The sequence below is a fragment of the Suillus fuscotomentosus genome (genome assembly GCF_016647785.1).
Source record: "Suillus fuscotomentosus strain FC203 chromosome Unknown F5891scaffold_119, whole genome shotgun sequence".
Lineage (NCBI taxonomy): Eukaryota > Fungi > Basidiomycota > Agaricomycetes > Boletales > Suillaceae > Suillus > Suillus fuscotomentosus.
The window spans coordinates 90,525-112,924 of record NW_024539631.1 but is presented as its reverse complement, the minus strand read 5'-3'; the positions used below and the strand labels follow the sequence as shown (position 1 = coordinate 112,924).

The following is a 22,400-nucleotide window of genomic DNA, read 5'->3' as shown; positions in this document are numbered from 1 at the left end:
GATCGATACCCGTTTTCTAGGGTTGGTCCCCTTGGGCGGAGGAAGCTTCTGATAGCCTGGCTGACTAGCATCAGTAGACCGCTCAATCATGCTGCGCCGATCGCAGGGCCAGAGACACGTACAAGTTTGGTTTATCGAACGACAACGGGCGCAAGAAAAAGGAACGACAGAAACCTATTTGCCCGAGGGAGTTTATTCCGTTTTACAGGCGCTGAGCCTCGATGTCTTGCAGAATTGAGTTATGTTCGAGCGCCTTCTCGAGCCCGACCCTGGAGCCATTACGCTGAGATGACTAATTTATTTGAAGTTTAGAACAAGAATGCAAAAAGAAAATGAAACATACCATACCCCTTGATGGCGGGCGGGCTCTTGGTCAAATCAGCGGTCGCGATAACCTTAAATACGAGTCAACAAAATCACTCAGAAGAAATACGCACGGGAGCGGTCATGGGCTCCTTGATGTCCTGAATCCTGTGGTTAGCTGGTGTGATCCTCAAACCCTCCAATACAGGCTGGGCCTTGGCGGCAAACAAGAGCCTTTGTTTGAGGTCTCAGGCGCCTTTTCGGCTTCCATGTCCCTCCCTAACACAATCTCATCTTCATCGGCGTCTGATCATCCTCATGAAAGATGGCCTTCTCGTCATGCGCAGAGCGAGATGCAACTTCCATTTTGACTGCGTGGGCCTCAGCGTTCTGCTTAACCTTCCTCAGGTGCTCGTCGTCGCTGTTCTCTGTCAACCGGCTAAGGATGTCCCTAGTCGACCAATATATTTGCAAGGCATACGAGCGCTCATCATAAACGTAGTTCTAGTTCAAGCAATCAGATTTCTTCTCGTGAATCGAGTTTGAAACGCTTACATCGTTAGGCATTTGGTCAACATGGACCGCTTCTCGATACCAAACTCGGGGACAACAACGTCGAACGCAGCATCAAGGACGCTAGCAACCTTAGCTGGACGAATGTCAGGACCGTATCGCTAAGTGAGGTCCGAGATTAGAAGCCACAGCGTCACGGTCCGTGGAGAATTTAGGTTCCACTGCCATTCGTCAGAATATGACAAAGACAGTCACGAAGTGTAACTCGCCTCCACCCTGAAAAACTGATTCGATTTGACGGTGCGCAAGAACATCCGCGTAGTGCCGAATAAGAGAGGTAAAATGTGTGCACCACGAGAGGAGACATCGACTGCGATATTGAGTCGATTGGCGCGTTCGGTATGAAGTTGTAACTGGAATAGGATGATGATGACTCGCAAGACGTCCCTCGAGCGGCGTATCATGTCTACGAAGCAGGGCCATACGTTGCGCGACGGTGATATTAGTTAGCAGCATGAGCTATAATTGTTCAGATCAGTCCTCGGTATAGCTCAGGTGCAAATTAAACACAAACGTCTTCAATGATGTTGTTTGCGTCGGCGTTCTCGGTTTGCTCGCCGTCCACTCGCTGATCGGCCGCTTTCGTCTAGGGTAAATTCAAGGCGCTTGGACGATAGGCTAACGGCGCTATCCTGGAAGACGAGAAGTCAACCCATGGACAATGGAGAGAATGTCCACTACCACAGAGCCCACCGTTGAAGCGTGTCGGAAGAGTCGACGACTGAAGGAAACGGTACTAGCCGGAGGGAGAAGGTTCCAGAATGCAGGAATGAAATGCACACGGCAATTTAGGGTATTGTCATTATCTTCGTAGCTCGCTTTTGCGACAACGAGCTGAGGGTCTAAGAAATGTGCTGCAGCCTTTTCAGATGACGATCATTCGCTGAGTAATAATAAGACATACCTCCAAAGCGAGCCGAGGAGAAAATTGATGGCGTATCGCGCCCATGAGGTTATTTCTACTCAGCAAGTCATTTCGAGGGCCTGGTCCCAGGCGACTTGTGAATTTGAGATTAATCTTGTCATTCAACACTTTCTGCACGATTTGGAGCGGATATGAATGTCAGGTGGGAACGAAAAGGTATGGAACTCGCCATAACAGAGTGACGAATGGCAAATTGAGAGACACAGACTCCACGCAAGCGGGTGAGGATGCCTCTCGAATCATAATCTAGGTCATCATCGCGTGCGAACAACGTCGATGCGTCAATTCCACACGTCACAGTGCCTCTTGGCCGAATGAGGTGATCAAACACTTCTTGATTACGATCGATCCTCCAACGTCGAAGATGCGCACGTATCTGTCAAGACGAATAAGAGGGTCTGACGAAACTTTGAAGTGTTGTCAGATATTGCATTGGAACTGGACTAAAGACTTTCACCTTCGTAAGCCTTCTGAATTTCAAGGAATTCCACAGCTGCAGTGTCCCTTGTCCGTTCCCCGCTTTGCTTATCGGGGCGAAAAATTACAGACAATGCTCTGTAGCGTTCCCGTATTTCGTTTGCGGAAGCGGTAGTTGGCACGTTTAACACTGAACTTTTTGATACGTCAGTAGCGGCTCTGGACGCTATCACGATGCGAACGACGTACTAAAGTATTCATTTCGCACCGGGTCTACGCGTGATTTGTCCATGCTGGCTTCCCAAAAAAAATAATTTGCGCGTACGTGCGTGCAGCACGAAGCTGCTTTGCGAGACCATTCAGGACCTTGAGGTCATGGATGATCGCTAATGTACTGCGTTCCGGAGCGACCACGAGATCGCCCAGAATGTGACCGTCGATAGCTTTCTGAGCGTCGGTATATGACAGTTTCACGCAAGATCTAACATTAAATGAATTCAATTATTCTGTGCACGGTGCACGGAAATATAACGCTTACTTGATAACGGTCTTGCCCAACCACTTGTTGACGATTTTGCCCTCCTTGGTCATGGCGAAGACGGCCGAGGATGTCAGACGTTCAACACCCGGGTTAAGACTGCGCGCCTCTTCGCTAATGGTGGGAGGAAGCATGGGGACGGCGCGCTGGTTGCCATCTTGCGAGCATCGCGGTCAAGAGCAGCGTTAGGCTTGACGAAGTAAGCGACGTAAGCGACGTGCCGCACGCCCACGTCATAAGTGATATCGTCGTTGGCTTCAATGGACAGTGCGTCATCAAGGTCCTTTCCAGACTCAGGATCAATAGTAAAGATGCGCTTTTTCACGAAGATCCTTCCGAGCCTCAAATTCCCTCTCTGGGACGCTGTATATGGTATGGTCAGCTCACATCTTGTGAGAGGTAGCCAGGAACTCACGTCCAGGGTGTAGGAAGCAGGCATTTGAGAACGCCGTCTGAGAACTCCCCTGTAGGGAAGTTGCAGTCCTTCAACAAAGCACTGGTTTCCACTTCGATGTCTCCAATGGGACCAAGCTCTTCAGCCAAAGTACCGAATGGATGGAGCGAACTAATGAGCTACGGAAGAAGCTATTGAATTGGCCCATAGGGGAATTGAAAGCGTTGACACCTAAGTTTCCACCCATGTCGGTTAGTAATGGGCTTTGGACGCGCCTGTGCCTGTTTGGGACCAATCCTGGAGTTCGCAGCGAGAGGACCTGGTTCGAAGCGAGCTGCTGCGGGTACAAAGCTTGTTGCTGCGGCTGAAGGCTGAAGCGCCTCAATATGGTTCTGGAGGGCGATCTAGAATAATTTCAGCTACACAAAGCATGCAACACAATTAGCCACATACCTGTTCAGCCGTAATCCCTGTCAAGTCACCTTCAGGCTTCCTATGGGGTCGTTCATCGAAAGAAAGTTGGTTTGTTGCTGAGGGAATCTGACGTCTTCCTCGTTGATAGGCGGACGTTAAAGCCAGTTCTCCTACGCGCTCCAAACATGAAACCAGGGGCAATCGGCGGACGGCCAGTGCCAGCGTTGAGTGAATTTAGTGTCGACGGTATTAGGACAAACAAATTAAGTTTCACATACAAAGAGTGTGGGATTGGACTGAGGACTCACGTACTACGACTCGGTTGCAAAGCATGTCAAACGAACAGCACGTGACTGTCCACCCATATTCAACCGCTCTAAAGAAACTTGTTCAGCGAATGCGTATTTGCAAAGTTTCGTTGGCTTATCACCTTGAGGAAGCATTAATGGCTCTAGGATTGACCTGCGTCATTACTTGAGCGAAATAATCGGTCAGAAGCATAGAACGACGCTTGCCATGAACCCATCATGATATCGACGCCATAAATGCGAGTTGGTCGCCCAGTCCATGCCCGGGCCACAAGCGTTCTCGAGAGCACATATAATCAGGTTGGGTGTGCGAAGGTCTAGTTGACAGGCGCGCCGCGTGCCATGAGATTTGGCAGGCGTGCACTCCTAGCATGGGCCGTCCACCCTGCCTTAGAATATTAGCTGATTCAGCTCTGTCTCACAGCCCGCTAAAATCTCGCACAAGCAGTTGAAACACGTTTTTATCAGCACGGCAACATCGATGATCCGATAACGCTGTCAAATATCTTGAGAGGCCGAAGATATGCGTCCTCGAATTTACATGCATCCTCGAGATCTGCTGATGCATTTTGTGCGGCGGAAAGTCCAGATGTCACAGGTCCTGAAAGTAGATTCATGCCTTTGGCAGTCTCGTTGACGTCTCGAAGTGCCGATTGGGTATCGGCGCTTTGTTTTGCACCAGGGGGAGCATCCTGAACCTGGTAAACAACAAAACTCACGGAGAGAGCATAAAATGAAAGGTGACCTACCTCAATATTTGAAATTGATGAGACACCTTCACGATCGACGTTCGGGAGAACAGGGTCACGGGTGCGTGAATCCTTCAAGTTCGAGCGCTCGTGTACGATATCAGCTTTATCACAGTGCACTCACTATTCATTTCGACTCACAGAAATCTTTTGTATTTCACCATTCATGACTTTCCCCAGAAACCGACTTATTTTGCCACGAGGTCGGCCCTAGACAAGGGATGCATTGACAAGAGTCAGCGTTTCGAATGTAACTTGATGGATATCAGCCCCGTACCGGGAGTTCCGTAGCGTTTGCTTCATTAGATGTCTCGATGCGTGGAGGAACAGACCTCGAGTTCCCATCGTTCATGGTGAAACAGTCGAATTTGATGATCAGTCTGAGCGAAGAGTAGAGCCAGAGAGCGTCAAGAAGTTAGGGTGTGCCTCCGAATACACAACAGTCATTACTATATGACAGCAAACCCCGTGACAATATTTACTGCTGTATTGGCTTCAGGCGCTAAACATTGCCGCATCGGGTGGGCGCCAGCAAACTCCAGAACACGCAAGGGAATCGAAGGAACAACTTAAAAGATAGATTTGTACGTAGTAGTCGGTCACGGGAAGTTGCGTCCGCGGCTCAATTGAATTGACTCAGTGCTTAACCACATTGTAGCACGGTCCATGAGTCGACTGACGGATCAAACTTAGATCATAGTACGTAGTATTTGCCGCAACTTGAACCAATGCGAGTTGTTGAAGGAGTACAACAGTTCGAGTTGTATTGATACAGATTGGTTGCAGACTATTTCAGATGATCGAGTCGCGATCGGACCACTTGAGCTTGAATATTGAATATTGAATTTCCAATTGGTGCTCACGCGCATGATGGGCATAAATATTGACGAAAGCCATATTAGCACTCTAGGAACACTACGACTAGCGAATAGGCACTTGTTCGCTTCCATCTGTTGACCTGACGCATCAATGCCGTGGAACTTGGCGCGCTTATAACATATCTTTGAGCACCGACCATGACGCTGACCAGTCTTCCACACGATGTGTGTTACCAACTCTCCCAGTCACTCAGCGCACCATCGCATAAGCACGAGTGTTCACAACGCTATTATACTCAGACCTTTCCGGCAGCAGCAGCCGCGTTCTTTTTCTGTTCCTTTTAGCTTTTCAATCTGCTGCAAAAAGTCAAATAAGCACAAGCCGCAACGCCTTCAAACTAAAAGACAAAACGCTCACCAAAAGTCTCTCCTCCTTCCTCCTGGCCATCTCATCCGCCTTCTCCTCCTTAGACATCCCAGCCATACTAGGGATGATATGGGCGTTGATCGAGTGCTTGAAGCGGGTGAGAATGCTGGTGCGAGAGGGGAAGGTACGATGGGTCTGCGGGGTTGTGGTGAGAGCGTGCGTGAGATCTGGGAGGGACGTGATGTAGGCGAGCGATTTGTAGGTCGAGACGATGATGCCATTGCGCCCCATTCATCTGAAGCTGTATCAGATAAATCAGTAGGGACATTATGGAGGAGTAAACAATCCATACTTGGAGAACCGGACCGCAGCGATAGACCATCGATGGTACTCCCTAGTTTTGATTCTACAGCAGGCTCGAACGCGTCTACGAAGAAAAATGACCTCAGTTTCGATCCAGTGATATCTTGAATGGTCAAAGGACGTACTCCAATCCTCTTCATCGGCATTGATATCAATCAAATCGTCATTCCACGAACGACTACTACCCTGCCCTGCCTCGTTGGTAACCTCGTCAACGAGCGTAGAGATTGGCGCTTTATTCCCGCCCAGCTGTAGGCCTTTGCTTCATACTGGATTTGCGGAGGGAGAAACAGGTGTCACAGGCAAAGGACTGGCGCTACCATTGATGGTTGGTGCTAGTGTTGATCCTTTGATGGTACTTGAGATTATTGTTTGCATGTCAGCGGGGGCAAGCTGAGCGACAGATCTTTGTAAGCCATCAATATCAAGAAAAACAAATTAAACGTGCCTTTTTTCCCAGCGAAGATACAGCCCACCCTGTGAGAGCGGCTGCAGTGCTCGTCGCAGAGTTCACAGGGCCAGCCTGTGTGTATGCACCTGGAAGCCTCGCGGGTGGATCTTCCCTGCCGTCTTCTGTGGATGCTGTCTCTGGCTATGAAAAAGGGGTATAAGCTGGGTTGTGTACTACAGACGTACCATAGTCGAAGCGTGAGCTTCTAAACGCTTGATAAAAAGCTCGACAGCTTTGAATGCCTGATCACGAACCAGTCTGTACATATTCAGCCATCAACATACATCAAAGTAGTAAAACGAGAGCTGTAGACTCACTTTTCTTTATCCAGCGTAGCGCCTACAATAGCCGGAACGGCTTTACTGACCACGCCCTCAATCTCGAAGCACTCCGCGGTTGCCATGAACGCCATAACGCCTGCCACGTGGGCGTGGACGAACAAATCCTTCAGCGCCATGCTGAATGCAGAGACGAGAACTTTCCGTTTGGTATTATATCCTAGCGAAATTCCCAGCCGGTCAATAAGGATACATGTATTAGTGCGGATGGAAACTCTGGGTCTGACTGGAGGCGGGCGAGATGGCGGAGGAGGTCGTTGTTGAGTACTCGGTCGGATAACTTGAGCATTAGCGACATTGGTCGCACCTTCAAGGTCAACATACCTTGGGATACCTTGGGGGAAAGTGGAACGATAGTGCGGACAGTAGCTTCCCAGATGATGGCTGAGCCAAATCTTATCAACAACTGTTTTCTTATCCAGTTTCTCGACAAACTCGGGGAGACTATCGAGAAGCGCAATGCGTGTGCCACGGTCGGCACTCGTAAAAAGTGTGACGAGGGGTGCCACGACGACTGAGCCATAGTTGTCGGATGCAACATTCTTTCCGAATCGGAGGACGAGAGGGACGATGGTTGGTGCAGAGGCACCGAACTCAAACGCAGAGGCAAGACATTGAAGAACACGATAAGAGACGAATTTGGGGGGAAATGAAGATGCAGATTCCTTTAGCGTGCTAGTCCAAGTCGCTGAGTAGTTGGTGGGTATTTGAAAAGCAACGCGTACCGTAGTAAGGATGCCTTATCAGATTCACTACTCAGGGTGAATCCGTCCAGTCCAGCGCAGACCTTGACAAGCCGGTTATGTGCGAAAAATCCATATTCTTCTCCATCCGACTCTGCCATACCAATGTCTGGTAGGTTTTGGTGTGACATGAGTCATCCGTGATTTGGCTTACTGGATGTGTGTTTGCTTCAGAAGAATACATACCCTGGATGAAATCTTATGTCTAATCCATCATCGTGATGTCCATGATCATGAACACGGAGCCAGCAGTCGTGTTGATGTACGATACGATAGAATGAGAATAGCCTCACCCCGGGAATGCAGGAACGAGGAGCTTACTAATGCCCAGAATTACTATCAGATCCCACGTTCCGATACTCTCGCTGCCTTGGGATCAAATTCAGGACATGTTCATAGAGCTAAGGAGTTGTGCACCTCCTGGGACTCAGACTTGTAAGACAACGAGAAAAGACAGACTCACCCGGACACTGTGGTTGTCAAGGAAAGCCAAAGGCTCATGAATGGATGGTGCCTTTCCCGTTAGTACCATCAAAGTACCATAGCCGTAGCCAACACTGAATCATGGCATCTACTCAAGACCTCCTCAAGCAAGCTGCAGATCTCACGTCCTCTAACCCAAAGCGCGCAGAGGAGCTTTACAAACAAATAACCGGTGTGCTGAACAGTGTATGACGCAAGTATGACATGACTAATGCTAATCATACTCTCAGCATCTCAGCAACCTCCAATGGATCGGCAGTCAATGCCAACAAAGTTATGAGGCGATCAGGTACGGTACCAGCCAGAAAAATGGCAACACACCCCATTATAAATTTTGCCTTTGTGTGCTAACTGAGTACGTAGCATGATAGTACAAGTCCAGGAGCAGACCGCGACGCTCTGAGACCTGCCATATTTCCCCTTCAACCTTGGCGGGCCACCTCCGAACGCTGAAGACTGGTCATAACATCTACTTCTTTACCACAGATTCTTCCGGTTGGTGATCTTCCCAGCGCTTGGTGCGATTATACCAGCGTCTATCGTGCCGAACAGTCCTCGACAACACGTGTAGTATGATCTGAACCCTCAAAACGCTGCAACCTTCCCTCTCAGCTGAACTTTATCCACAGTCCCCATATCCCCACCCCGTCTTTCTCTCTCTTATTCCATTCACCATCCTCGATCCTCATCATTTTGCTCCATCGTGCTATCATGCCTAGTTGCTCGGAAAGCCGATATATCAGAATTGAAGGCGAGTTCCTCCATATTACCTTCGTATCTATTTCATGATCCTCACACTCTATCTACACTGTGCAGTCATCAACGCCAGGAATCTTTTAATCCCCTCCTGGCGTATTCCCGCTGGCATTTGCGTATCCATCAATGTCGACTCGGGGAGATGCCAGAAGTCAGCCATCTGCGTCTTATCATCCGATCAAGCTGTAGCGTGGGGGAATACTGTAACCTTGTAAAGCTCATGGTGACTGACGCGATACCAGAACTGATCTTGAGTTTATAGGTCATCACACGCCTCACCTGCATTGTCAGTCGAGATCAGGGCATCCTATGAGTTTGTTCGAATGCTAGGCGCGCGGGAAAGGTCATTAAGTCTGCCTTCGTAATCGAAGCGGAATACGAGTGACCTGTGCCCTGTTGAGGACGAATCTCGTGATTCCTCATTAGACAACTTAGGGAGCGCTTGTCGCCCGTTTTACCAAACGTCGGAATGTTGTAGACCCTCACTCGAGCTATCACCCTCCATCGCGAGGCGCTGTCATTGCGTCCAGCTGGGCATCCACTTCGTGACAGCACTCTTAACCACCTTGCCCTTGCGCTCCAACAGTGACATGACATATCACATGCCAGCGAGGATCTTAACGAGACCATCGATTTATATTACCAATCCCTTCGGTCAACGCAGCTTGATCCAGAGCGCTATGTGACTCTTCACAATTTGAGTTCAGCACTCTGCTCTCATTTCATGCGACTCAGGATGATAGGCCATTACTCTTTGCCAAGAGTCATTGGCAGCTCGGTCTTCACTTCACCCGGGCAGGTATTTCAGCTACATGCGGCTGCAGGTGGCCTATGTGTCTCGTTATCAGATTCTACGCGACCCTGTTGATTTGTCGCTCGCAGTGGAGAACTTCCGACTGGCATCAAGGCATCCTACTCAAAGATTTCCGGAACGCATCACGGAGGCTATTGACTGGGCTCGTCAAGCAGAGGTATTTCAACATGAATCTGCCCTAGAAGCATACCAGATGTGCTTTGAGCTGTTTGACAGCCATATGATGACGCAATCGTCGATCATCTCACGGCGCGAGGTTGCAGCCGCTTTTCGTGGTGCGCGACCACTTCCTGTAGATGCTGCCTTGTGTGCCATACGTCGTGACAATATACGACGGGCAGTCGAGCTCGTGGAGCAGGGCCGTGGCCAGCAGTGGTCACTGGCATTGCGGTTCAGGACGCCACTCGAAGACCTCAAGTCTAGGAATCCCGAACTAGCTCGCAATTTTTTAAATCTTAGCACGCACCTGTCCGATGCTCTGGATTCTATAGCCAGAACTGACAGAGCTGTTGCTGATCAGGCAGCAACAGAGTATAGGAGACTCACAAAGCAATGGGAAGCTGTAGTAGCTGAGACACGTAATCTTCGGGTGTTCTCGCGGTTTTGCTCCCACCTTCGTACGAAGATTTGCAAGTGGCAGCACGCCAGAGCCCGATTATCATCCTCATCGCCAGCCAGAACTCGTGCAGCGCCATCATTGTCCCGACATCGGGAGGCCCCCATCATGTTCCTTTGCCATCCATCGCTCTCGCAGATCTGAAGATTCTCAAGGATCGCTTCGCCAGGGCAATACGAGATGCATCTCGAATGAGCCCAGCGGAGTCAAGGACGGATCTAATAGTGCTCCTGCGGATAATATGGGACGAGGTCGTGTTGCCCGTCGTCAACGCACTCGAGTATGTCCTCAAACTAAAGCACCGCTCTCGAACCTGATTATGTCCAACTGCAGATTTCACGTCCATTCCTCTCCATGCAGCTCACCCGTTCCAAACAAAGTCAGATCGTTCTGGCAAGGAGCCATGCCTGGAATATCTTTACATCTGTTCTTACACGCCGACACTTTCAGCTTTAATCAGATCTAGACAGTTGACGAAGAAGGGCGTTCCTCCGTCCTTTGTGGCGATTGGACAAGGTCAACCGGGTGCAGGGAAAGGCAAGGCGCTCTTAGCTGTCGACAGCAAGCTCGAGCTTATCCGTAAGCTCGTCCCGACAACTGCCTACTGCATCACTATTTCTGGCGACGCAGCCACGCGAGCAAGTGCACTCTCAACTTTGCAGCAGAACGCCTGGGTGCACCTTGCTTGTCATGGGAAACAGGACCCTACGGAGCCTAACAATTCACGTTTTCTTATGAGAGACGAACATTTGACGCTGCTCAATATTGTGGAGAGACATTCCGCAGGCTGAGTTCGCATTCTTATCTGCTTGTCCTACTGCCATGGGCGATGAGAAGATGTCCGAAGAAGTGGTTCACCTTGCAGCTGGTCTCCAGTTTTCAGGGTTCAAGAGCATCGTTGGCACGTTGTGGGAGGTCGACGATGCCATCGCAAAACACGTGGTTGAAGCTTTCTACAGGTATATGTTCGGAGATTTGAAAGATGGTGGTGTCATGGACTGTACGAAGGCGGCCTGGGTACTTAACTGTGCTACGCATGCTGTGAAGACGGAAGTGCCGCTCGAGCAGAGGATGGTTTTTGTTCATATCGGTGTGTAGGTCGTACTGCTATCGTCTGTACATGTTATTGATCCCGTGAATTTCAGAGCAACACAGAATGAGTGACATGGTATTTCACTGAGGTACTGGTCTCAATATGACTTGAGTGATTTGTCCGCTCGTTGTCCCTGCGTGTTTGCGCATCTGGTGCACGGGCATTTGCATGATATCCCCAAGGTATATAGCCGTATATATATACCTAGGGCCACTGCCACCCGAGTAGCCCATGGATCGGAGCGATCGAGACTAGAAGCAATAATCATGCCCTGTGCACCGAATAAGAATCACATTCGGAAAGTTTAATATGGTACTAACATATTCATCGAACTCGGGTGCAAGGATTTTAGCCTTCAAACTGGTTAGAGCCGAGCACGTAAATAATGATGAGGAGTCACACCTTCTCCCGGCAGAAGTCTTGTAGAGCAGCTATGGTCAGCGCGCTCTTTCGAGGCCAATAAATCACAGCCTCCGCGATGGCCGATACCGCGCTGGTTCGAACGTACGCATTGTTGTGCTCTGACAGACCCATTAGGATTTAAGGTATAGAAACATGGACTACATACCCAGATAGTTCATGAGCTTGTCAAGGAAGTCTTCTGGAACATCCAAGCCGTTATCCTCCCACAAGTGTTTGGCGAGACGGACATTCTGCTCATCGTCATCGTGGCAGGCTACCCAATGTTGCGGAGACCAATCAAGATCAGTCAAATCGAATGGCTGCGAAAATGATGAACAGACATAGCGCAAACTACAAGCAAATGATACTGACCTGGATGGCTTGCAGACGAGCGTTCCTGACGTAGACCTCTTGCAATAGTGTGCCATCCATGAGCACACCAACCTCATCGCGGGTCGCGTTCGGCTGCACAGCCTCTCCGAGGTCAATGAGAACAGATGACGCTTCCTTGCTAAGTCGCGGCTGATGCTTTATGACTTGGAGGACGTACTCCATAGTTGCTTTTCTGGGAAATGCTGCATCCGAAACTGCAAGAATATTAAAAATGCATCGATTCTTACACTGAAGACGAACATTCGCTGCAGTGAAATCTGATGATATCGAGCACGAGAGTTACTTGCTCGAGTGCTTCATCACCATCATCTTGCCCGGCGTCTACCCTACCCTTCAGCAACGCCTGTCCAAGGAGTGGAAATGCATAGGAAAAGGTTGCGGCATCAAACGGAGTTTGTTCTGACAGCGATCACAGACGATAGAGAACGCGTAGCACGAGAGCTGGAGAATCGTCAACACGCGACTGGTTTTTCAGACGACAGATGAAACTCACAGCTAAATTGTTCAGCCTCGGTTCCTCGGGCACTGATGTTATTCTAAGGCTTCGCAAGGTCGCTACACCAACCCACTTACACTTATGGAAAGAATCCAAACGTGCTGAGCAGCACTTGGCGAGGTCCTAGCACGGAAAAAATAAGTGCAAACCACACAAAGGAAACCCACGCAAACCTACCAAGTTTCAAATGCTTGTGACCCCACAAGCCTCGATCCTTGACCCATAGCTCCCTCCAACAAGAGCGATAAAATGAAGGAAACATACATGCGCAACTCGGGGACATTGATGGACGCTAAACTTTGAATGTATGACAGCCCTCGTTGCAGATTGAGTTTGATAGTGGCGACTCGCTGCCGCACAATTTCTTCCTTGTCCAGCTGTGCTTGTACGAGTGCTTGAGCTTGCTTTGACGGCGTAGCTGTCGCGCCACCCTTCTTATTCGCAAGCGATTTACGAAGCTCGGCCTCCCAGCGGGCAATATCGGCGTCTTTCCCCTTCTAAGGACCTTCCTCTCCCTTCTGAGAGGAAAGAACTGCGCAACAAAAACACAATGAATATGGCGTAATTCCTATGATTCATTTACTTACCATCTACGTATGTCATGCCTTCTGGCGTTTCCCAGATACCGGACTCAGCCTCAGACAGTTGGGCGCATGTCACGTCGTGTAACGGAGCGCACGCGTCCAGCTTTCCATAGTGATACAGGTTGGTCTTGTGTTGTAGGATAGACGCAACGCTCGCAAACTTACGAGTATATGACTGCAGTCTTAGATGCCCACTGTGTTCGAAAGCCACGTCACACAAATCCAATTCGATCGCAAAAACAAGACGCGTATCCCTGGTGCCGTCAGAGCGCTCGCACACCGAGCTCGATCTACCATGTCGAATTCTTTGTTTCAGTGTTGAACATACAGCTGAGCAGAAAGTGAAAATAAGTCGTTACCTTGGATCATACTCGAGCAGATATCTCGTCGAGGTTCGAAATTGCATCACTAAGCGCCATCGAGGCCTGGTGAAGGAAGGCTCTGGCGCGCTCAGATGTTTCGAGCTGTTTCATAGCCGAACGAAGTTGGGGATGCTGGAAAGAACATCAGCAACGTTGCAGAGGGTACCACGAAGGGCATATCAACATATAATCTTGCAGCCTGCAGCCATACATCCTGGACACTGCTTGCAGCCCGCTTGTATGAGTTTCCTTGCAGCATGCGGCCAGCACGTTCTTTCAGACAAGCAGCTGCAATCTAACAAGGGGCGTGTCGAAGATGTGACTGAACGAGCAAGTCAAAAAGATTGCGGGTGCGTTTGATATCGCCGATTTTGGTCTCAGTCTTGAGAACGACGCTATTGAGCGACGTGAGGTACCCTTGGGATTGACGGATGAAGCAAAGCCAGAATTAGTCGATGTCTCAGAGTCTACGAGGCAATGAATATGGTGTTAAGAACATTATGTATGTGAAGTAGAGACGTACTTGATTGTATTGGACGAAATGACAAGAAAAGATCCTACTTGGAAAAACGCATTCGGACCCATGCAGAAGCAGTCCCAAACGCGAGATGTTGATGTATTGGCGTGAACGAGGTCCGAAAACAATTGGGAGCGAGTCCACATGAGTGTGCGAGAGTCAAGAGGCGGAGGGGGCAAAGCAAGTGACGTGGGGCTGTAGACCATCGAAGGGGACCAAAATTCTTCGTGTTTGTAGTCCCTAGGTATTGAAAGGATCAGTTTGCAGCAACCGGACGCCAGGGAAAAAGATATGAAGTCACCTGAGTCTCCTCACCCGAGTCTCCTCCCTGTAGCTGACCCAGGATGAAGATCAGGCCATAACAGACGGATGAGACGTGCGGTTGGAGAGATGAGTGGTGCGGGGAGTGTATTGAAGTACCTAGTGTGAGATCTGAACATGTTAGTACGAGAAACGAACGTTAAAGAAGGATACGAGCTCACCTGCCGTCCTCCTCCTGGTTTGCCAACAGGAACAAAGGTCGGGCCATAAGTTGATAACAAAAGCCACGGGCGGCGAGCTTTTGGCGCAGGGACATCGCAGGGTACTGTAGATTAGGATGATAGATAGTTGAGGTCAGGGAGTGTGTTGAAAAAACGTTATGAGCTTACCTGTGCCTCCTCCCAGTAAGGCAACGAAAAACAAAGTTCGGGCCATAACTTGGAAAGGAGATATGCGGGTGGCGCGATTTTAGCGCGGGGTCATCGTTATGTGCGACTTGACAAGTACAGAGGGTGTCGAGGTGCCCAGAGGTCGTGGTGGGTTACGGGAAGGTGAATCGCGATACGTTGCGCGACGGCGATATTAGTTAGCAGCATGAGCTATAATTGTTCAGATCAGTCCTCGGTATAGCTCAGGTGCAAATTAAACACAAACGTCTTCAATGATGTTGTTTGCGTCGGCGTTCTCGGTTTGCTCGCCGTCCACTCGCTGATCGGCCGCTTTCGTCTAGGGTAAATTCAAGGCGCTTGGACGATAGGCTAACGGCGCTATCCTGGAAGACGAGAAGTCAACCCATGGACAATGGAGAGAATGTCCACTACCACAGAGCCCACCGTTGAAGCGTGTCGGAAGAGTCGACGACTGAAGGAAACGGTACTAGCCGGAGGGAGAAGGTTCCAGAATGCAGGAATGAAATGCACACGGCAATTTAGGGTATTGTCATTATCTTCGTAGCTCGCTTTTGCGACAACGAGCTGAGGGTCTAAGAAATGTGCTGCAGCCTTTTCAGATGACGATCATTCGCTGAGTAATAATAAGACATACCTCCAAAGCGAGCCGAGGAGAAAATTGATGGCGTATCGCGCCCATGAGGTTATTTCTACTCAGCAAGTCATTTCGAGGGCCTGGTCCCAGGCGACTTGTGAATTTGAGATTAATCTTGTCATTCAACACTTTCTGCACGATTTGGAGCGGATATGAATGTCAGGTGGGAACGAAAAGGTATGGAACTCGCCATAACAGAGTGACGAATGGCAAATTGAGAGACACAGACTCCACGCAAGCGGGTGAGGATGCCTCTCGAATCATAATCTAGGTCATCATCGCGTGCGAACAACGTCGATGCGTCAATTCCACACGTCACAGTGCCTCTTGGCCGAATGAGGTGATCAAACACTTCTTGATTACGATCGATCCTCCAACGTCGAAGATGCGCACGTATCTGTCAAGACGAATAAGAGGGTCTGACGAAACTTTGAAGTGTTGTCAGATATTGCATTGGAACTGGACTAAAGACTTTCACCTTCGTAAGCCTTCTGAATTTCAAGGAATTCCACAGCTGCAGTGTCCCTTGTCCGTTCCCCGCTTTGCTTATCGGGGCGAAAAATTACAGACAATGCTCTGTAGCGTTCCCGTATTTCGTTTGCGGAAGCGGTAGTTGGCACGTTTAACACTGAACTTTTTGATACGTCAGTAGCGGCTCTGGACGCTATCACGATGCGAACGACGTACTAAAGTATTCATTTCGCACCGGGTCTACGCGTGATTTGTCCATGCTGGCTTCCCAAAAAAAATAATTTGCGCGTACGTGCGTGCAGCACGAAGCTGCTTTGCGAGACCATTCAGGACCTTGAGGTCATGGATGATCGCTAATGTACTGCGTTCCGGAGCGACCACGAGATCGCCCAGAATGTGACCGTCGATAGCTTTCTGAGCGTCGGTATATGACAGTTTCACGCAAGATCTAACATTAAATGAATTCAATTATTCTGTGCACGGTGCACGGAAATATAACGCTTACTTGATAACGGTCTTGCCCAACCACTTGTTGACGATTTTGCCCTCCTTGGTCATGGCGAAGACGGCCGAGGATGTCAGACGTTCAACACCCGGGTTAAGACTGCGCGCCTCTTCGCTAATGGTGGGAGGAAGCATGGGGACGGCGCGCTGGTTGCCATCTTGCGAGCATCGCGGTCAAGAGCAGCGTTAGGCTTGACGAAGTAAGCGACGTAAGCGACGTGCCGCACGCCCACGTCATAAGTGATATCGTCGTTGGCTTCAATGGACAGTGCGTCATCAAGGTCCTTTCCAGACTCAGGATCAATAGTAAAGATGCGCTTTTTCACGAAGATCCTTCCGAGCCTCAAATTCCCTCTCTGGGACGCTGTATATGGTATGGTCAGCTCACATCTTGTGAGAGGTAGCCAGGAACTCACGTCCAGGGTGTAGGAAGCAGGCATTTGAGAACGCCGTCTGAGAACTCCCCTGTAGGGAAGTTGCAGTCCTTCAACAAAGCACTGGTTTCCACTTCGATGTCTCCAATGGGACCAAGCTCTTCAGCCAAAGTACCGAATGGATGGAGCGAACTAATGAGCTACGGAAGAAGCTATTGAATTGGCCCATAGGGGAATTGAAAGCGTTGACACCTAAGTTTCCACCCATGTCGGTTAGTAATGGGCTTTGGACGCGCCTGTGCCTGTTTGGGACCAATCCTGGAGTTCGCAGCGAGAGGACCTGGTTCGAAGCGAGCTGCTGCGGGTACAAAGCTTGTTGCTGCGGCTGAAGGCTGAAGCGCCTCAATATGGTTCTGGAGGGCGATCTAGAATAATTTCAGCTACACAAAGCATGCAACACAATTAGCCACATACCTGTTCAGCCGTAATCCCTGTCAAGTCACCTTCAGGCTTCCTATGGGGTCGTTCATCGAAAGAAAGTTGGTTTGTTGCTGAGGGAATCTGACGTCTTCCTCGTTGATAGGCGGACGTTAAAGCCAGTTCTCCTACGCGCTCCAAACATGAAACCAGGGGCAATCGGCGGACGGCCAGTGCCAGCGTTGAGTGAATTTAGTGTCGACGGTATTAGGACAAACAAATTAAGTTTCACATACAAAGAGTGTGGGATTGGACTGAGGACTCACGTACTACGACTCGGTTGCAAAGCATGTCAAACGAACAGCACGTGACTGTCCACCCATATTCAACCGCTCTAAAGAAACTTGTTCAGCGAATGCGTATTTGCAAAGTTTCGTTGGCTTATCACCTTGAGGAAGCATTAATGGCTCTAGGATTGACCTGCGTCATTACTTGAGCGAAATAATCGGTCAGAAGCATAGAACGACGCTTGCCATGAACCCATCATGATATCGACGCCATAAATGCGAGTTGGTCGCCCAGTCCATGCCCGGGCCACAAGCGTTCTCGAGAGCACATATAATCAGGTTGGGTGTGCGAAGGTCTAGTTGACAGGCGCGCCGCGTGCCATGAGATTTGGCAGGCGTGCACTCCTAGCATGGGCCGTCCACCCTGCCTCAGAATATTAGAATTCCTCAACCTTCAAAACGCTGTTCAACGTCCTTGGACTCTTTATAAACCCTGCACGTGGCGTTGTGTGTAGCTGACCGTGAACTTGGTCCCTCGGTGACGGCGATGACGCATGTTTTGTTCAAGGTCGCACGTTGACAAATACGTTCATTATCACAGTACTCCAACGTACATGTATTCTGACTCATAAATTGCAAAACTCTCTCCGTCTGAAAGTTTACGCATCCTGGGGAACAGCGCGTGTGGTACGTCAATGCCCCGAATGCAAACTATACAGGGCGGACGCGCTCACCTCCTTGGGACCGGCGCCGGTCGCGTCCAACCTGGCGAATGCCAGGTCCACGATGTCCGGGATGTTGTCATCGCGCTCCGAGTGGACCACAATGAAAGGGCAGCATCCACAGAGGACAAAGGGCGGGAGTTTGGGCTTCCACCAAGGCCAGGTGACGACGATGACGAGAAAGATCGCGATCAAAACCACCACAAGTACGCTGCTCACAGTGGGCGTGTTATCGGGTAGGGGGACGCTTCCCACTGACGTAGGATCGTCGTAGGCGAGAGTGATGGCTACGCTGGGCGCCGCGTGAGCTGCCTGTGCCATGGAACTTGTTAAGTTCGCCTAGGGAAAGGGGGGAGAGAAACGAGGTCAGAGAACAGCGAAGACATCCAGAAATTTACGCGAGCAGCGGCGAAAAACAAAGAGAGTAACAGCCGAGGGAATCGAGCGGAGTGATCGAGCTCGAAGCCTCGCCGCGTTTGTATATTATCGATTATCATCGACGGAGGGACCGAACGAACGGGTTTTCCCCATTCCGGTGCCAGGGGTCCCCTGGCAGATCGTTTAAGTGACTCAGCGTACCTGGACTGGGTTTCGCCGAGGCGTCAGTTCAAGTCAGTGTTCTGCCGGTCAGTGAACCAAGTTCACGGTCATTGACCGGATTGCGTGGGAAAGCTGGCGAACTTCGTCGACGTTCATCTGAAGTTTCCTGGTCCTACTGTAACGAACTATACTATATCTGGTCAATGCTAGAATCTTTGATTATCCTCGTGCCGCTTCACATATCATTACTCACATAAACCCATGGTTTTCGTGTGTTCGGTTCAAAGGTACGTTTTAAGGCTTAGAACTCGAAGATGGACTCCCGACTTTTGACACACCATGAAGATCGGCAAGAGATCAAACCAAGGATGGTGGTGGGATCACTTCGTGGAGCACCCAGGTTATGCTGTCAAAGACCCAGCTTCGATGGTCAGTGGAAAGGCAAAGGTAGTGTGTGCAAGGCTCTATGAGCAATGTGTTGCGCATGAGCAGGCAATGGATGAGCAGCAGGTACACTTGGGCCAGCGAGATGCACCAAGGGACGAAGTGGCAATAGCAGGCACTCGTACGCAAGTTTGTTTTATAGCTTTCTGTTACTAACTTAATGTACTAGTTTGGGCTAGTGGCCCGAATGATCCCCAACGCACCTGGTTAATCAGTCGGCCGACAACACTATTATGTCACTTGCGTGATTGTGCATTGCACTCTGAGGATGTCCGTTCGCAAGCACGGCTGGAATACAAAATGGCGCAATCGGCTCTCAACTGAGACGCTCACCCTTCTGGCAGAACTCAAGATGTATGTTCACGAAGTGCATGTACGCAACGATGTGGTCAAGAAGCGGCTTCAACGCCGGTACTGTGACACCGAGGCCACTGACAAAGCAGAGCCTACTCAAGTAGTTCATGCAGTTAGCGACAATCTATCAGGAGAAAGCAGCGAATGGGAGCCACGCAGCCTCGCTTTCGAGAGGCGAGGGATAAGTGATGTTGCAGCAGACCTTATCCGAGCTGTTCAGGAGGAGGAGGAGATTTCCACCACAGAATCAATGCACTCAGTCCCCATTGGTGCTGCCGGTGCCGGTGGTTCATTCTCCCGCATTGCTATCAGTGACTTACTCGACTATTCTCGTGCGGAGGAATGGTTGGGATCTTTTTATAAAGTCGCTATTCGAGGTTTGGATGCTGAGCTTGAGTTATATGAGCTTCTTGACTTGGATGCCGAGGGAATTGATGATCCAGACTTTCCTCAAGTTGATGATGTTCTTGACGAGTAGATAAATGAGCAGTGCTACCAGATGTTATGGTAGTAGTAGTCGAGTACTATCCATTCTGCGATTGTTGACGCACCGTGTACTGCGGCGGCACTTTGAACCTGCTTCGTCGTCCAATCAGACATGATTATCTAATATTCAAGCAGGACATCTGGCACTGCACGAGTTCAGTTCACTTGCATTCATGGGAAAGTTCGCGGCTGAACGTACATTAACTTTGATGAACGTACACTGACCGGCAGAACACTGGTTCAAGTTGCCAATGCGCGTCAGCCACCCAAGGTCAGTCTGCCCGTCATCATGCACCATACGCCGGCTCTTTCTCTACCTTCGCACGAACTGTGGACCTCATAAATCAGGAGGGCTCTGGAATCTTTTTTTAGTCTGATCGGCGTGCTACGCGAGGCCCACGAATCACCGTACGCTACTTATTATAGGGCTCATCACCCTTGCTCATTGCTTCATAGATTTCTGGTGCATGAACTACCTCTGGCTCTGTCGATCCTAAGGGCGTCATGCAATAGAGTCGTTCTCAAGGCTGAAGCCGGAATATGCATCAACGCGCCTTCGGTTAGATTGTAACCGCATGTTAGGAAGAAGATGGCTCATCAAAGCAGGTTGCGAGCAGCGTCCCAAGGGTGATAGTGAATGGCTTGAGGCAGCAAGATCAAATGTACGCCCTTTGCGGTACCCTGTGCGTTGCCACTGATATCCCGTCTAGAATAATGACTCTGCAAAAGTTACGAGCGGATCTCAGATAATATTGCCTGCTTCCTTCCCAGACGCACGGACCTGAATGAAATATCCGCCCCGAGTCAGTTCGAAAAAGACAGATGCGTCACCACCGACGATGGGTTTCGAATGATCGAAGTAGAGGAAGAGGGGATGGGGTCGGAGCTGAAAGTTCCAGCGCGTTATTTTGGCTGTCTGGTTGCTGGGCAAGAACATGTATTCTGACTTCACGCTGCCAGAACTAGCGTGACGCAAATATGTTTTTCGGGGCATTTTCAGCTGCATATTCTTGTTTCGGAGACGCCCTCTGACTTGGTGTCTTTCGGGAGTTTCGAAGTACTCTCCCTCTGAGATCTTTGACGCGATCATGCTAAATAAAGTAATGTTGCCATCGTCGTCCTCTTTATCCTGATTGGGAACTTCTATACTTCAGATCCGTATGCACGCTCAGTTCATGCTCGGGTGCCTATGGCGTATGCTCACATCTTACAGGGCTGCTCAATTCTATAAAAGTTCGAGTTCACTTGGATTCAAGCACCGACAAACCTTGTCCTAAACAAGACTTGTACCTAAACCTCACGGCGCGCAACGTTAACGCTTGGCGCAGTAAATTATATACAATCAGTCTTAGAACACATCCTAAACCTCTCTAAACCTTGTGATTCGCATTCAATACCTAACCCTCGACATTCCTGACCATTTCCATCGAGTATAGGCTGCTTGTAGTAGCCTGTACTACACCAGGCGTTGGCGCTGCGCACCGTAAGGTTTAGGTACCAGTCCTGTTTAGGATAGGTTTGGCAGCGCTTAAAGCTCGACCAGCCGAACTCGGCTCCCAGGTGAACGTGAACTGCCAAATGAATTGAGCCGCCCTCTTACATAGCTAATAATCACCGCGAAGGCACGGGTGCGCGCTTCATATTAGTAGAATTCATCATATTTGATTAGTTCTTGACTTCAATCCCTGGCTCCCACGAAGTGTGGAGCAGCCTCGGTGCCGGTCAGAAAATATGGAAGCCGTAGACCTGCTAAAATGAGTTGGGCGCATTTGAGTGAGAGCTTGAGCAAGGGTCTCTCAGATGCGGAATCTAAGATCATATCCCATATGATTGTCATGTATCATATATCATGAAGGACCATGCTTTATTGGTAGATGTGCTGTGGGTCTGCGCCCTCTCAAATTCACAATCTCCACTAATTTCGCCATTTACGCTCATCCCAGGATATTGAGGTACCAATCTGAGTCACTGGTGCCCGAATAACCCCATGCCAGAAAGTTCTAATCGGTTGATCGTGGACTTAGTCGACTGAGTATGAAATTTTCATTTGATTGATGATGTTAGTGACCAATGGTAGGAGTTTACCTCAAAAGTTGACCGCGGAGGAGAGCTGGGGACAGAGGGGCCTCAGCACCATCACCATCCTGGTATACAACATTTGCTGCTCACATTATGTTAAGTCCCCTTATCACATCTACCATATGACTGTAGATGGTGGGCAGCTAGAATTATACTCATCACGAGGCCAATCTACTAGGTACTTACTATCCAGCATCTGA

At 49.6% G+C, this 22,400-nt stretch overlaps 10 protein-coding genes across 10 annotated transcripts; 2 read left to right on the top strand and 8 right to left on the bottom strand.

Annotated features, from left to right (window-relative positions):
- Positions 1 to 582: 582 nt before the first annotated feature.
- F5891DRAFT_1209852 (uncharacterized protein) lies at positions 583 to 3,062 on the bottom strand (the record flags this gene model as incomplete). Its single annotated transcript, XM_041369152.1, has 13 exons — positions 2,757 to 3,062; positions 2,544 to 2,699; positions 2,259 to 2,413; positions 2,133 to 2,208; positions 1,977 to 2,106; positions 1,781 to 1,912; positions 1,570 to 1,710; positions 1,500 to 1,508; positions 1,391 to 1,462; positions 1,072 to 1,335; positions 859 to 977; positions 785 to 807; positions 583 to 731 (listed from the first exon to the last, which is right to left on the bottom strand). The coding sequence occupies exons 1-13, from the start codon at positions 2,888 to 2,890 to the stop codon at positions 583 to 585; spliced, it is 1,560 nt and encodes a 519-aa protein (XP_041218336.1). The 5' UTR covers positions 2,891 to 3,062.
- F5891DRAFT_1197311 (uncharacterized protein) lies at positions 3,056 to 3,751 on the bottom strand (the record flags this gene model as incomplete). Its single annotated transcript, XM_041368466.1, has 5 exons — positions 3,056 to 3,119; positions 3,172 to 3,321; positions 3,382 to 3,554; positions 3,604 to 3,643; positions 3,696 to 3,751. The coding sequence occupies 5 exons, from the start codon at positions 3,749 to 3,751 to the stop codon at positions 3,056 to 3,058; spliced, it is 483 nt and encodes a 160-aa protein (XP_041218335.1).
- A 585-nt stretch (positions 3,752 to 4,336) lies between these two features.
- Positions 4,337 to 4,973, bottom strand: F5891DRAFT_1197310 (uncharacterized protein; the record flags this gene model as incomplete). The annotated part of the gene is made up of 4 exons (XM_041368465.1): positions 4,337 to 4,570; positions 4,622 to 4,708; positions 4,763 to 4,831; positions 4,899 to 4,973. 4 exons carry the CDS (start codon positions 4,971 to 4,973, stop codon positions 4,337 to 4,339), a joined length of 465 nt encoding a protein of 154 aa, XP_041218334.1.
- A 762-nt stretch (positions 4,974 to 5,735) lies between these two features.
- Positions 5,736 to 7,832, bottom strand: F5891DRAFT_1209851 (uncharacterized protein; the record flags this gene model as incomplete). The annotated part of the gene is made up of 10 exons (XM_041369151.1): positions 5,736 to 5,777; positions 5,858 to 5,953; positions 5,995 to 6,107; positions 6,159 to 6,233; positions 6,295 to 6,376; positions 6,440 to 6,575; positions 6,646 to 6,761; positions 6,806 to 6,878; positions 6,938 to 7,633; positions 7,684 to 7,832. The coding sequence occupies 10 exons, from the start codon at positions 7,830 to 7,832 to the stop codon at positions 5,736 to 5,738; spliced, it is 1,578 nt and encodes a 525-aa protein (XP_041218333.1).
- Positions 7,833 to 8,265: 433 nt separating this feature from the next.
- On the top strand, positions 8,266 to 11,468 carry F5891DRAFT_1209850 (CHAT domain-containing protein; the record flags this gene model as incomplete). Its single annotated transcript, XM_041369150.1, is given in 10 exon segments — positions 8,266 to 8,370; positions 8,415 to 8,473; positions 8,671 to 8,702; positions 9,001 to 9,091; positions 9,203 to 9,283; positions 9,676 to 9,739; positions 9,789 to 10,332; positions 10,380 to 10,650; positions 10,831 to 11,137; positions 11,157 to 11,468. 10 exon segments carry the CDS (start codon positions 8,266 to 8,268, stop codon positions 11,466 to 11,468), a joined length of 1,866 nt encoding a protein of 621 aa, XP_041218332.1.
- Positions 11,469 to 11,714: 246 nt separating this feature from the next.
- Positions 11,715 to 14,794, bottom strand: F5891DRAFT_1209847 (uncharacterized protein; the record flags this gene model as incomplete). Its single annotated transcript, XM_041369149.1, has 12 exons — positions 11,715 to 11,816; positions 11,866 to 11,984; positions 12,032 to 12,185; positions 12,238 to 12,452; positions 12,499 to 12,601; positions 12,832 to 12,877; positions 12,932 to 13,251; positions 13,710 to 13,832; positions 13,867 to 13,995; positions 14,262 to 14,457; positions 14,533 to 14,637; positions 14,700 to 14,794. The coding sequence occupies 12 exons, from the start codon at positions 14,792 to 14,794 to the stop codon at positions 11,715 to 11,717; spliced, it is 1,707 nt and encodes a 568-aa protein (XP_041218331.1).
- A 1,043-nt stretch (positions 14,795 to 15,837) lies between these two features.
- On the bottom strand, positions 15,838 to 16,632 carry F5891DRAFT_1197305 (uncharacterized protein; the record flags this gene model as incomplete). Its single annotated transcript, XM_041368464.1, has 4 exons — positions 15,838 to 15,950; positions 16,001 to 16,155; positions 16,286 to 16,441; positions 16,499 to 16,632. 4 exons carry the CDS (start codon positions 16,630 to 16,632, stop codon positions 15,838 to 15,840), a joined length of 558 nt encoding a protein of 185 aa, XP_041218330.1.
- Positions 16,633 to 16,797: 165 nt separating this feature from the next.
- On the bottom strand, positions 16,798 to 17,493 carry F5891DRAFT_1197304 (uncharacterized protein; the record flags this gene model as incomplete). The annotated part of the gene is made up of 5 exons (XM_041368463.1): positions 16,798 to 16,861; positions 16,914 to 17,063; positions 17,124 to 17,296; positions 17,346 to 17,385; positions 17,438 to 17,493. 5 exons carry the CDS (start codon positions 17,491 to 17,493, stop codon positions 16,798 to 16,800), a joined length of 483 nt encoding a protein of 160 aa, XP_041218329.1.
- Positions 17,494 to 18,234: 741 nt separating this feature from the next.
- F5891DRAFT_1197303 (uncharacterized protein) lies at positions 18,235 to 18,618 on the bottom strand (the record flags this gene model as incomplete). Its single annotated transcript, XM_041368462.1, has 2 exons — positions 18,235 to 18,243; positions 18,310 to 18,618. The coding sequence occupies 2 exons, from the start codon at positions 18,616 to 18,618 to the stop codon at positions 18,235 to 18,237; spliced, it is 318 nt and encodes a 105-aa protein (XP_041218328.1).
- A 292-nt stretch (positions 18,619 to 18,910) lies between these two features.
- Positions 18,911 to 19,889, top strand: F5891DRAFT_1068777 (uncharacterized protein). Its single transcript, XM_041363204.1, has 3 exons — positions 18,911 to 18,998; positions 19,091 to 19,402; positions 19,451 to 19,889. Exons 2-3 carry the CDS (start codon positions 19,177 to 19,179, stop codon positions 19,603 to 19,605), a joined length of 381 nt encoding a protein of 126 aa, XP_041218327.1. The 5' UTR covers positions 18,911 to 18,998; positions 19,091 to 19,176; the 3' UTR covers positions 19,606 to 19,889.
- Positions 19,890 to 22,400: the final 2,511 nt, after the last annotated feature.